Here is a 13,048-nt window from a genome sequence, read left to right as displayed (position 1 = left end):
TCTAGGGCACATGCCTGGGTTGTGGGCCCAGGTCCCTATTTGGGGGTGCGCTAGAAGTAACCACACATTGATGTTTCTCTCCGTCCCTTTCTCTCTCCCTTCCCTTCTCTAAAAAATAAATAAATAAAATCTTTTAAAAAAAGAAGCATAATTGGTAGGTACGAAATAGACAAGGGGATGTTAAGAACAGTTTAGGAAATGGAGAAGCCAAAGAACTTATATGCACAACTCATGGACATGAACTAAGCAGGAGTTTGCTGGAGGGAATGTGGGTACCAGGCAGAAGCAGATAAAGGGAAGAAAAAAAAAATGAGACTGTAATAGCATAATCAATAAAATATATTTAAAAAAATAACATCTGGAAAGACACCACTAATTGTGGTGACCTCTGAAGAGTGGAAATGAAATATTTTCATTTGTTACTTCAAATATTTCTATATTATTTGGGTTTGTTATAATCTGCATTATTACTTGTGAGATTAATTTTTTAAAACAAGGATTTAAAAAATTGGGGCTCCTAAATTAAAAAGGTTAAAAATCCAGATGTATGTAAAAATGAACTTGTGCCAGTAAAAGACAGTACATTATGTTGTAGGTTGTACAGGAAACACAAGGAACCCATCACCCTAGGTAATGGCAAAGCTGAAAATGGAAGCGGAAGAGTTTTAGAAACATTTGTACAGATGTCAGTGCTTTACATAGATTACCAAGGTAAAAATAACATTTCAGGAGATAACTTTTATAATTAATATTAAGGAGAACAACAAGATTCTTCCATGACATATTCCTTGATGTGAACTATTATGGTTTTATAAAAAAGAAAAGCTAAGGAATAATAAAAATAAAGTAATATTCATTCATCTAATAACCATTTATTCATCATGCACTATAAAATGACCGAAGTACTAGAGAATAAAAAAGAAAAACAAGACACGGCTACATCCCTCAGTTCTTTATCACGATGAAAAACCCCCCTGAATATTTGAGAAACAATTAGAAAATAAGTATAAAAAATTTATGTAAGGTCTAGGGTTATGTGAAAGCAAAATAACCAACTTGAGAAAAATGTACTTAATGAAGGTTTTTAGTAAGCGAACATTGATTTGGGCCTCAAGAGAAGTGGTGGACGTATGTAGAATACACATTGCTAAGATAGGAAATGCTTCAGTTTCCTCTGGTCAACCAACATCTCCTCCTATTTCTCCATTTCTGATAATATCAACCTATCAGATATTTCCAATCAGCAGAATCAATACCACTGTCTGGTTTACAGCTCCAGGGGACACCATGCACACTGAATTACATGTATGTAATAGTCCCTGAAACAGAAACTTTCTGCTCTAGAGATTATGTCATTACGCAAATCCATAGATTTCTCTGGATCCACCCCTTCCTTACCATTTTATCCCAAGAGCCTACTAGTTAATGCCTCTACTTTTAGACTCTCCTCCAATTCAACCAAATGCCAAATGAATCTTCTTTGAACATATCTGTGATAAGACACTTTCTGTTCAAAATTCTAATGGTTCCCCAGTGCCTTCTCAAATAAATGAAAACTCATCTAAATGGTTTTCAGGGCCCTATAAAATATGAATTTGATTTACCTTCCCAGTTTTTTCTCCTATTGCTTCTCCAAATATGATTAGTGTTCTAGACAGTTTGCAGAACAATCTTAATGCTTCCATCCCATCATGCACGTAAGTTTCTCCCTCCTGGTACAAATGAACCCCTCTCTAGTTGCTGCCCTAGACTCTGATTCCCTTCTTAGCCAGATTCCTTGAAGTCCACAATTGTCTTTCTTTCCTCACCTTCTACTCTCTCTGATCATGTCTTCCTTTACAAATTCCTCTTTTGGCTCTGAGTTACAACATAGTCCCTATTACTACTACTCAAAAAGAATTTTGGTGTTTTTTTAATGCATGCTGATATGACAGCTGTCACAATACAATCTAACACAAGTGTTTCGAATTAAGTTAAAGACAACTAAGTGCTACTAGAACCATCTTATGGAAAAAACCAAATGAACTTTTTGGCCAACCCAATATGTGGACCCCTTATAAGAAAACATTTCTAAATGCATAAATTAAAATATATAGGCTTCTAAAAAACCCAATTATACTGAAATATTAATATCAAATAATAAAAATAAATTTATAATAGCAATTTTGTATTTCTTTAGTAATACATTTAATGCAGGTCTAGTAATTACTATGCTTTTTGAAGTAGCTACATATAAAAATACTATTTCAAGATATCTGTAAAATTTTTAATATAATAGCCATGTTTTCTGTTAGGAAAAGTAGCATAGGTACATCTAAAATTACTGTGATTTAATACCTATATTCATAATTAAAGTAAACGTTACTTAGAAAACCTTATACTGGATTAATATTCTTCACCTTTCCTACCTCCACTGTCATCCCTCTACTTCAGAACAGTAATCACTCCTCTTCATCAAAGTGACTTATCTGATTTGTGAGTGTGAGAGAAAGAATGGAGCACACCCAGCCCAAACACTTCTAGGCTTCAATATTTTGGCTCTGTCTTCTGCAGGCTGTATGCGTTTAGGTGTAGCAGGCTTACCAAGGCTTTGCTCATTCAAAAGATAAGGCCTGAAATTTGGGGACTACACTTAATTTGGGGTGGGAGATGTAAGGAGCCCTTTTGATGAAGTGTTTTTCAATACACCTTCAATCAGAATCAAAACTATTATTTTTCACCTATGGTTGACTTATTCTACATATTATTTTTCTTCTGAATGCAAATTTCAAAGAAAAGAGTATTATTTACTAACCCAAAAAGCCCCAATGTTAACTAATCAAAGCAAGCCAACTTTTAGAAATCCCAGAGATTATTACCAAGCAGGGTCATAGCACTTATGTAAATAAAAATAATTTTTCACTAATGAAATGTCAATCTGTGGAAAAACTTTTCTTTTAATATTCTCAGATAATCATAAATAAATTTCAATCACAATTGGTATATTGTCTTTATAAATAATATGCAGTATTTATTTGTAAAGTATTTGCAAATCATATATCTAATATAAGGGGTAATACCTAAAACATATAAAGAACTCCTACAACTCAACAATAACAAAAAAAATCAAACATCCCAATTTAAAAATGGGCAAAGGACTTACAGAAATTTCCTCAAAGACAATATACAAATAACCAACAGGCACATAAAGAGATGCTCAGACCTGCACTCAGAAAACAAAACAACACTAAAGAAAGAAATTAAGGAAGACACAAATAAATGGAAGCATATACCATGGTCATAGATTGGAAGAATTAACATCATCAAAATGTCCATACTACCCAAAGCAATTTATAGATTTAATGCAATCCCTATTAAAATACCAATGACATATTTCACAGATATAGAACAAACATTTCAAAAATTTGTATGGGCCCATAAACGACCCCGAATAGCTGCAGCAATTTTGAGAAAGAAGAACAAAGTAGGAGGGAATCACAATACTTCACATCAAACTATATTACAAGGCTACTATAATCAAAACAATCTGGTACTGGCACAAGAACAGACACATAGATCAATGGAACAGAATAGAGGGCCCAGAAATAAATCCATGTCTCTATGGTCAATTAATACTTGACAAAGGGGGCAGAAGCCTAAAATGGAGAAAAAATAGCCTCTTCAACAAATGGTGCTGGGAGATCTGGACAGCTACATGCAAAAAAAATGAAGTTTGACCACCACCTTACACCATACACAAAAATAAACTCAGGATGGATAAAAGTTGCGACACCATAAAAGTTCTCGAGGAGAACACAGGCAAGAAACTCTCAGATATTCCACGCAGCAATATTTTCATTGATGTGTCCCCTAGAGCAAGGGACATAAAGGAAAGAATTAACAAATGGCACTTAGTCAAAATAAGAAGCTTCTGTATGGTTAAAGAAAACATCAGCAAAAAGAAAAGGGAACCAACCATATGGGAAAATATATTTGCCAATGATACCTCAGACAAGGGTTTAATCTCCAAAATATATAAAAAACTCACACAACTCCACTCCAGGGAGACAATCCAATTAACAAATGGGAAAAGACCCTGAACAGACACTTCTCCAAGGAGGACATACACAGGGCCCAGAGACATATGAAAGGATGTTCAGCATCACTAGCCATCAGAGAAATGCAAATTAAAACCACAATGAAATACCACTTCATACCAGTCAGAACGGCCATCATAAACAAATCAACAAACAAATGCTGGCAAGGTTGTGGAGAAAAAGGAAACCTAGTACACTCTTGGTAGGAATGCAAACTGGTGCAGCTACTGTGGAAAACAGTTTGGAATTTCCTCAAAAAGCTAAAAATGGAACTGCTGTTTGACCCGGCAATTCCACCGCTGGGATTATACCCTAAGAATTCCAAAACACCAATTCAAAAGAACCTATGCACCCCAATGTTCACAGCACTACAATTTACAATAGCCAAGTGCTGGAAGCAACTTAAGTGCCCATCAATAAGTGAGTGAATCAAAAAACTGGTACATTTACACAATGGAATACTATGCAGCAGAAAGAAAGATGAGCTGATACCCTTTGTGACAGCATGGATGGAACTGGAGAGCATTATGCTTAGCCAAATAAGCCAGGGGGTGAAAGACAAATACCATATGATCTCACCTACAAGTGGAACCTAATCACCAAAACAAACAAGCAAGAAAAATATAGCCAGCAACATTGAAAGAAAAAACAAACTGACAGTAGTGAGAGGGAAGGAGGTGGGGGTTAACGGGGAAAGGAAGGGGAAGGGTCAAATCAAGGAACATGTATAAAGGACCCATGGCCAAAGCCAAAGTGGGGAAGGATTGAGGGTGGGAAGTGGGGGGAGGCAGGGGAAAGTGGTCGTGGGAAAATGGAGACAAATGTATTTGAACAATAAAAAAGTTAAAAAATAATTTAAAAATAAAAAATAAAGAGATGCTCTTAATCATCAAGGAAATGCAAATCAAAACCACAGTGAAATATCACCTCACACCCATTAGGATGGCTACTATCAGAAAAATAGAAATAACAAATGTTGGTAAGGATGTGGAGAAATGGAACCTTGTACACTGCTGATGGGATTGTAAAATGATGTAACTACATGGAAAACAGTATGGAGATTCCTCAAAAAATTAAAAATAGAACTACCATATGATCCAGCAATCCCAGTTCTGGGTATATACCAAAAAAAAGCAGAAAGCAGGGTCTCAAAGAAGTATTTGCATACTCATGTTCATAGCAGGACTATTCACAATAGCCAAGATGTAGAAGCAACCCAAATATCCATCTACAGGTGAATGAGTAAAACAAAATGTCGTATACATGAATGGAATATTATTCTTGTCACATGCTACAATATGGATGAACCTTGAGGACATTAGGCAAAGTAAAATAAGCCAATTACAAAAAGACACATGTTGTATAATTCTATTTATATGAAGTATCCTAAAGTAGTTAAATCATAGAAGCAGAAAGTAGAATGGGAATTACCAGGGACTGGTGGGAGCGAGAAACGGAGAGTTGTTTCATGGGTAGAGTTTTGGATTTACAAGATGAGCAAGTTCTGGAGATCTGTCTCACAGTAATGTGAATATACTTAATACTACCAAGCTATACATACACTTAAAAATGGCTAAGATTGTAAATTTTATGTTATGTGCTTTCTACCACAATAATAAACAAATGGCAACTTAAACATAATGATCTGCAAGCTTTAAGCATTCATTTTGCATACAAGTGACTTGTCTGATAAAGAGACTGTTAAAAAACTACAAATTTCTGATGATAACACTTTCATCTTTCATCTAGAAAATAAAGAAGGAATATTCTGGTGTGAATTACAATTTCAGAAAAATAAATTAATATTCAGAACCTCATATATTGCTTTTTATTATATTTATTTTCATGCATCTTATTCACTGTGCAGGAAAACCCTGCCAAAAGAGAAATTTGGCCCTACCGCTGACTCCTGGGAGATAACTTCTAGGCCCTTGGCAGTCCGGTGTGACAAAAGCGTCTTTTTTTACCTGGGTTCATGCCTATAACCTATGCTAAATGATAAATCGCATTCTTGAAAGTATCCACCTATTACCATTAGGAAAGACAATTCTTTATAAATACAAATAGATCAAATAAATTACACTTACCTTTCTGTAACTCTGTATTTCAGCCATACTGAGCTCATTTTCATCTCTCCCAATAAATCCCTCCCCAAAATGAGCCATGTTTCTTTCTATCACAGGCCTTTGCATATGCGGATCTTCTACCTGGAATTCTCTTCCTTCTTCTGTTAACCTAGTTCACTCCTACCCACCCTTTAGGTCTCAACTCACAAGTATCTTTACATTAGAAAGCCTTTCTGAAAGATTTCTTCAATCAGATTCCATTTTTATATGTTCTCACAGCACCATTTACTTGTCCGTCACTTATCAAAGTTATAATTTTATTTTTGCGTGATTAACATCTGTCACCTCCATCAGGCTGTAAGTCACATAAGGTTAAAGACTGTGTGCCCACCAGTGTTCACCACTGCACCTCCAGCACCTAGCGCAATGTTTGGCCCTTGGAAGACATTCAATAGTTTTTGAACAAATGAATGAATCAGTAAATGTCACTTCACTGTATTATGCCTTTGTAAACTCCAGTTAGATTAAGAAAATATATAGATTTTGAGTTTTTATAAAGTTTTACAAATGTATCTTGAAACTATCTACCTATTACCATTAGAAAAGACAATTCTTTATAAATACAAATAGATCAAATAAAGTACACTTACCCTTCTATAATCATTGCAAGAGAACCCAATAAAATACTGTGAATCACATGATAAATTATTTCTGGCCTTTCTCCAATTCGTCCATCTTCAATAGTAAAAGTTTCTTTCAGGGACTCACCACTAGAGAAAGGAAATGTGATTTTTACTAAAATATATATTTGAAAAATCAAAGATCTTAAATTTCTTCATAGAAAGAAATATAGGTAGTTGTTAAAATTTGAAAGTATATTCTGCTGGTCAAATACTAACTTTTCTATCCCCAAGTCTTTGAAAGTGGCTTTTAGAACCTGAATGTCACTGACTCAAGGAAAACTAAAAATGAAAGTTCAGAAATATAATTAAAAAACATTTTAAGATCCTTTCTAAGATCAATTATCACTCAACTAGTAATTGCTAAATCAGTATAGATAAATCATAATCCAAACAACTAAGTTCTCAAAATCAAGATACTATATACAACCTTCTTTCAAACATGATAAACATATTTAAAATAGACAAATATTATAATTTAAAATCACGTATACTACTAGCTTCCTTGAGGTTAAATAGAAGAAATTTTTCTTATGTTAAAGTAAAAATCTGAGTAAATTAGTCAAAAAGTTTGTGAAAGTTTGACTGATTATTTAAATATTACTCCTAGACTAAATCTGGACATTACATGCTTAGCTATATGAACTTAAATTTAAATTTTATCTAATTAACTTATCATTATTAAGTTTTACATATTAATGAAGAGAAAGTAAAATTAGAAGCTCTAAAACAAATACACAAAATTGGAAGAATATTAAAAGAATTTTACATACTTTCATAAAATATTAGTAATGTGACTGATTTCATAGGTACTTACTTAGTTCTCTTAAAAATAACTTGCATCATAGAAAGAAAACAAATAATTAACACTAATAAATAGAAAGGTAATAAAGAAGATTGTGTCAATCGCAAAAAAAATTCTTGAGATGGTGACTGCAGGGATTCTTGACACAGGAGCCAATTCATTGTAAAATTCCTATAGAAGAAAAAAGCATACTAAAATAACAGGCGTTTTAAACTACTGACCATAAAAGTATTTTTATCTCAGTAGAAATTTAGATAAAACAAAGCACATTTCTCAAATCCATTCACTTATAACAGCTGGATCCTACCCTTAACAAATGAAGAAAGCAGCATTAGTAAACTCTCCTCAACAAACTGCTCTAATAAATGTAAAACTGCTGCTTTTTGTTACCAAATAATGTTACCATTTCTAGAGCCCAATACAGTTTTAAGGAAGTTTCACTTTCTATTTTTATCTGGAAGACAATAAAAAATTTAGCTGTCTAATGTCTACATCTGCACTGTCCAATATGTTAACTTTAGGGACATGTGGCTATTAGCACTTGAAATGTGGCCACTGCAAATGGAGATATACTTTAAGTACAAAATGCACCCTGGATTTCAAAGATAAAAGAGAATTTTTAAAAATCTCAATAATTTTTATATTGTTTATACATTAAAATAATATTTTTGATATATTGGATTAACTAAAATATATTATTAAAATTAAATTTACTTCTCTTTACTGTTTAATTGTGGCTATTAGAGAATTACATATGTGGTTCATGTTATTAGACAGCCCTGATTAACACTGATAAACATAACTCAACTGAGACCTCTTTTAAAAAGAGATATCTAATTACTAAGAGAGTAATCATAAAATTTGAAATGTAAAACTTTCAAGCTATAGGAATCAGGATAACCTTTTTTTACCCTAAGCTAAATATTAACAAGACTCCTCGGTATATGTCGTTTTATCTGCATTGTCACTCCCAATCCAACTGCAACCTCCATTTTATTCTTAATCCCTAGCCCTGGGGACAGAGGTAAGAGACGGAATGCTACTCAGGAGTGCTCACGGACTGATGGGCAATGCCCGCTTCCCAAACCACTAGAGTTAGAATGAAAGGTTCAAGTTTCACAATGTGTCAAACAACAAAACAGCTGCATCAAAGAGGCTGCCACTGAAATATCTTGTACCTACAACAAATGCATTCCTTTTTAAAATGTGCCTATTAAAGTTATTAATTCTATAAAGGTCCAATTCAAATCCCAATTTAACAAGTATTCTTTCTGTATCCCCCAGTCTCAACCTTTCCTTCCCAATATCCTCACAGCCCTTTACTTATCTCCCAATTATAGTTCTTAATGCAACCTGCCGTATGTTAGGTTGTAGTCATTTTTGTATCCCCCAGAGTATCTGGCCTACTATCCTGCACATCCAACGAATATTTATTAACATTTCTTTAGTGGTTCCTGAAAGTGTGTCTCAAAAAAAATGTTTCCTGAAATTCTGGTGAACTCCAAATCCTAATACCCAATTGGCACACTTAAGCATTAGGCATTTACCATTTATACCACCCATGTCATTAATGGTACCAAAACTATCTTATGAAATGGCAATATTCTTAAGGACAGGGACCATGTTTTAATCTTAAAACACATAGAGCATTACTTTGTGAAGTAAATCCAGTACCTGACATACAGAATAAAGGGGCACTACGTAACATCAGCTAAAAACATTGGACAAAGCAGCCCTTAATCCTAGGCTCGTTCTAGAGTCTTCCAAGGTTAAAGGGAAAGTTATTTTAAGAGGCAGACACTAATTAAGGCCTACAACTAATTTTTACTGATTGTCTGCTACGTGCCAAACCTACACATACTGTGAAAAAGACATGGTCTCTACCCTTATGGAAACATGGCCTTTTAAAGGAACCTATTATCTTAGATGTATATGTAAGACTTACTCTTCAAAAGATTTCTCCAGTGTTTAAACCATGTCAAATACTTTGTTAACTGTGATATATCACAACATGAAATTCCATGCACAGTATCTCAAATCCCATGTTATCATAGCAAATGATAATAAGGTTCTAAGGTATATTATATGAACTAAAGAAATGTGTAGGTAAAAATATATTTTCTGTTAGGCAAATAGACTCTTGTCAGTACCTAAAATCATGAATTTCATTTTAGGTTTTAAAAATGCATTTAACAAACCAAAAAACAGACAAAAAAAGGCACAACACTATTCTTGAATTTAAAAAGTCAGCTTCTTCTCCAATCCACTATTATAACCCCCAGATGAAATTCTTTGCCATGAAATAAATATCTTACTGCCTACCCCTCTTTGGGGGCCTATACCCTTTCTCATGTAAGCATTTTGCTGATGTAGTGGTTAAAATTACCTTGGTTCTTTATTCATTTTAAATCTTTCATTTATTCTGACCTTAGATGACATCATTTTTCCTCATCAAGGGAGAACGTAAGCTCAAAACACATTAATGCTATTGAGGTTTAAGTATATCTAATTTCTGAAAGACCTAAATGAGATTTTTTTAATGAGAGAAAACATTAGTGTCAGATTTCTTCTAGATATAATATCCCAATTATTTATTTTCCATGTGGTATTTAATTAGGTATATACTTCCTCCTTTCACTATTTTTGTTCTTTATCTTCTAAGTGGTATGGAGTTAGATAAACTTACATAATCTAAAACTTACTTAGTCATATTTAGTCCAAATTTTACTTCAAGGAATTTCAGCATGTGCCCATTTTCTTTGTGTGGAACAAACATCTGGAGGGAAAAAAGAACGATTAGCTATACTTACAATATGCTAGTGTCCAATATTACAAACAGAAAACAGCACGACTACAAAACAAAAGATATGAATGAAATAATACAGAGTGTAATGGTGAAGCAAAGAAATCTATCGGCGTAAGTCCATCACATTACCCTATACTCAAGTATAAAACTATAATGGAGTAATAAGAAGATTTCAACTTTATCCCACTTGGGTTAAGTAATTTACCCACTCTTCTGAACATCTTTGACTCATCTCAATTTATTCCACAATATTAATTGCATAATATTGACATTTTAAATTAGATGGAAAATAAAGTAGATATATTTTTAAAGTATATCTAGAAAAGAATCATAACCCAATTTTCTCACTTAATATGCTAGGCATCATCACTGGTCAACTAAAAATTTTACTATACAAATTCTGTTTTCTTGTTAACTCATTATTCTCATTAAAATTTAATTTACTAGCCCTGGTCGGGCACCTCCGTTGGTTAGAGCATCATCCTGATATGCCAAAGCTGTGATTTGATCTCTGGTTAGGACACACACAAGAAGCAACCAAGGAATGCATAAATAAGTGAAACAACAAACTGATGTTTGTTTCTCTCCCTTTCTCTAAAATCAATAAATATAATTTTAAAAAAACAAAATGGCTTCCATCCCTTTATCACCTTTAAAATATAAAAAATAAAATTTAGTCCACTATCCACTGTGTGAATCTCAGACACAGAGTTACTTACCTTAATTATAATATTCAATGTCACTGTCAGAGCACACACCAAATAAAAATTAATAACTTTCATTATTTTAGCAACAAAAGTTCCTTTCTTCACATTTATCTGTGGGGGGGGGGAATCAAATGAACAATGAAGTAAGGTATAAAAAATTAACAATTTAAAAATTCACCATAAGAATAATAAAAAGGCAGTTCTGATTACCTGAAGGTACTTAACAAACATTAAGGCTACTATTAAACTTAATAAAGGAGATACCAATAAAGCTGAATTCTCAAACTGCAGTAAATATCCCAGAAAGAGAGAAAATATATAGATTTTATAAACTTCATGAACCTGTTGGTACAAAAAAAAATGAATAAGGATAAAATGAACTTTACTGTACCTATTTTCATTAGTTTTATTTAGAATAGATTTGACTACAATTACAAGGTAAATGCTCTACTATAATTTAGTGTATTGTGCATACCTTCAACCCATTTTTTTAATGTTATAATATGTAATTAATTTATCATTTCCTTCTTAGAAAGAATGCCTGCAAATAAAGCTAAAAACTTTAAAATGATGGATGTCTAAATCAGACTGCGAGAACCTTCTGTAGTCCCAGGCTCTGGCTTATTTCACTTAGCTTACCTTGTTATTAAATCCAAAATCATAATCTTTTGCAGTAGTTCCCAAAATCTACCCAGTGAAAATGCAAAGTCTGTCCGGAAAAAGTCCAGCCATTGTTAATATAATGGAAGCGGTTTGTGCAACATCGATGTAACCTGGCAGCGAAGGAAAGTGAACTGGAATGCATATGCATCAACAGTAACAACTTAACTGTACTAGGTACTGGGAGAGGTAGACACTGCTGGGTGAGCACGTGTACTGTGTGGTCATCACATTCAAAATGACTAAGGTAGTAGAGCAACAAATCTGCAACAAATTTTGCATTAAACTTGAACACTCCTCAGCAGAAACTATTTGGATGATTCAGAAGGATTTGGGGGACGATACAATGAGTGCAGCACAAATAAAAGTGTGGCACAGATGATTCAAAGATGGTAGAGAATCTGTTGGAAGTGATTCACATTCAGGAAGGACTGCAACAAGCAGAACACCTGAGAATGTTGGCAGTGTACGGGCTGCAATCAACAAAGATCGGCGACTGACAGTGTGAGAACTAGAAGCTGATCCGGGGATTGATTCCAAAAACTACTGTGTCGCAGGATCTTGGCATGAAATGTTTTGAGGCAAAAATCATTTCCACAGCTCTGCTAACAGAGCAGAAGGAACATTGTGCTGCAGTTGCTAATGACTTGATTCAAACTGCTACCAATCAACCAGATTTCCTCAAGGCCATAACTGGAGGTGAATCATGGGTCTATGGCTGTGATCCAGAAACGATGGCTCAGCAGCGTCCCAGTGGAAGTCCCCTGGTTCTCCACACCCAAGGAAAGCGGGGCAAAGTTGTTGCAAGATCAAGACCAATGTTAACTGTGTTTTTTTATTGGGAAGGTGTCCATCATGAGTACATCCCTCTAGGCCAAATAATTAATAAAGAGTACTACCTCAATATTCTTCATTGGTTGAGAGATGCAATACAACGATATTGGCCACACCTATGGGCAACTGGTGATAAGTAGCTTCATCATGACAACACACCCGCTCAGGCATCACGTATCATGCAGAGTGTTTTGGAGAAACATCACATCACCCAGGTGACTCAGCCCCCTCTACAGCCCGGATTTGGTGCCCTGCAACTTCTGCCTTTCCCAAAACTAAAATTGCCTCTGAAAGGGAAGAGATTTCAGAACTTCAATGAGATTTAGGAAAATACAATGAGGCAGCTGAGTGGGATTCCAACAAAGGATTTTGCAAAGTGTTTTGAACAGTAGAAGAGACAGTGGGAGAACAGTG

The 13,048-nt window shown here is 34.3% G+C and overlaps 1 protein-coding gene across 2 annotated transcripts in view; it reads right to left on the bottom strand.

Moving 5' to 3' along the window:
* Positions 1-13,048, bottom strand: part of DPY19L4 (dpy-19 like 4) — a 68,050-nt gene that overhangs the window by 20,249 nt on the left and 34,753 nt on the right. For both annotated transcript variants that reach the window (XM_054590273.1, XM_054590274.1), the window contains exons 9-13: positions 11,351-11,482; positions 11,153-11,251; positions 10,330-10,403; positions 7,640-7,798; positions 6,793-6,912 (exon numbers count right to left, since the gene is read on the bottom strand). In XM_054590273.1, coding sequence (XP_054446248.1) covers positions 6,793-6,912; positions 7,640-7,798; positions 10,330-10,403; positions 11,153-11,251; positions 11,351-11,482 — 584 coding nt within the window. The remainder of the gene's footprint in view (positions 1-6,792; positions 6,913-7,639; positions 7,799-10,329; positions 10,404-11,152; positions 11,252-11,350; positions 11,483-13,048) is intronic.

Source organism: Pteronotus mesoamericanus, unplaced genomic scaffold (assembly GCF_021234165.1).
Source record: "Pteronotus mesoamericanus isolate MK-2021 breed Mesoamerican mustached bat unplaced genomic scaffold, CSHL_Meso_final scaffold_174, whole genome shotgun sequence".
In the NCBI taxonomy this organism is placed as follows: domain Eukaryota; kingdom Metazoa; phylum Chordata; class Mammalia; order Chiroptera; family Mormoopidae; genus Pteronotus; species Pteronotus mesoamericanus.
This window is presented reverse-complemented; position numbering and strand designations above follow the sequence as displayed.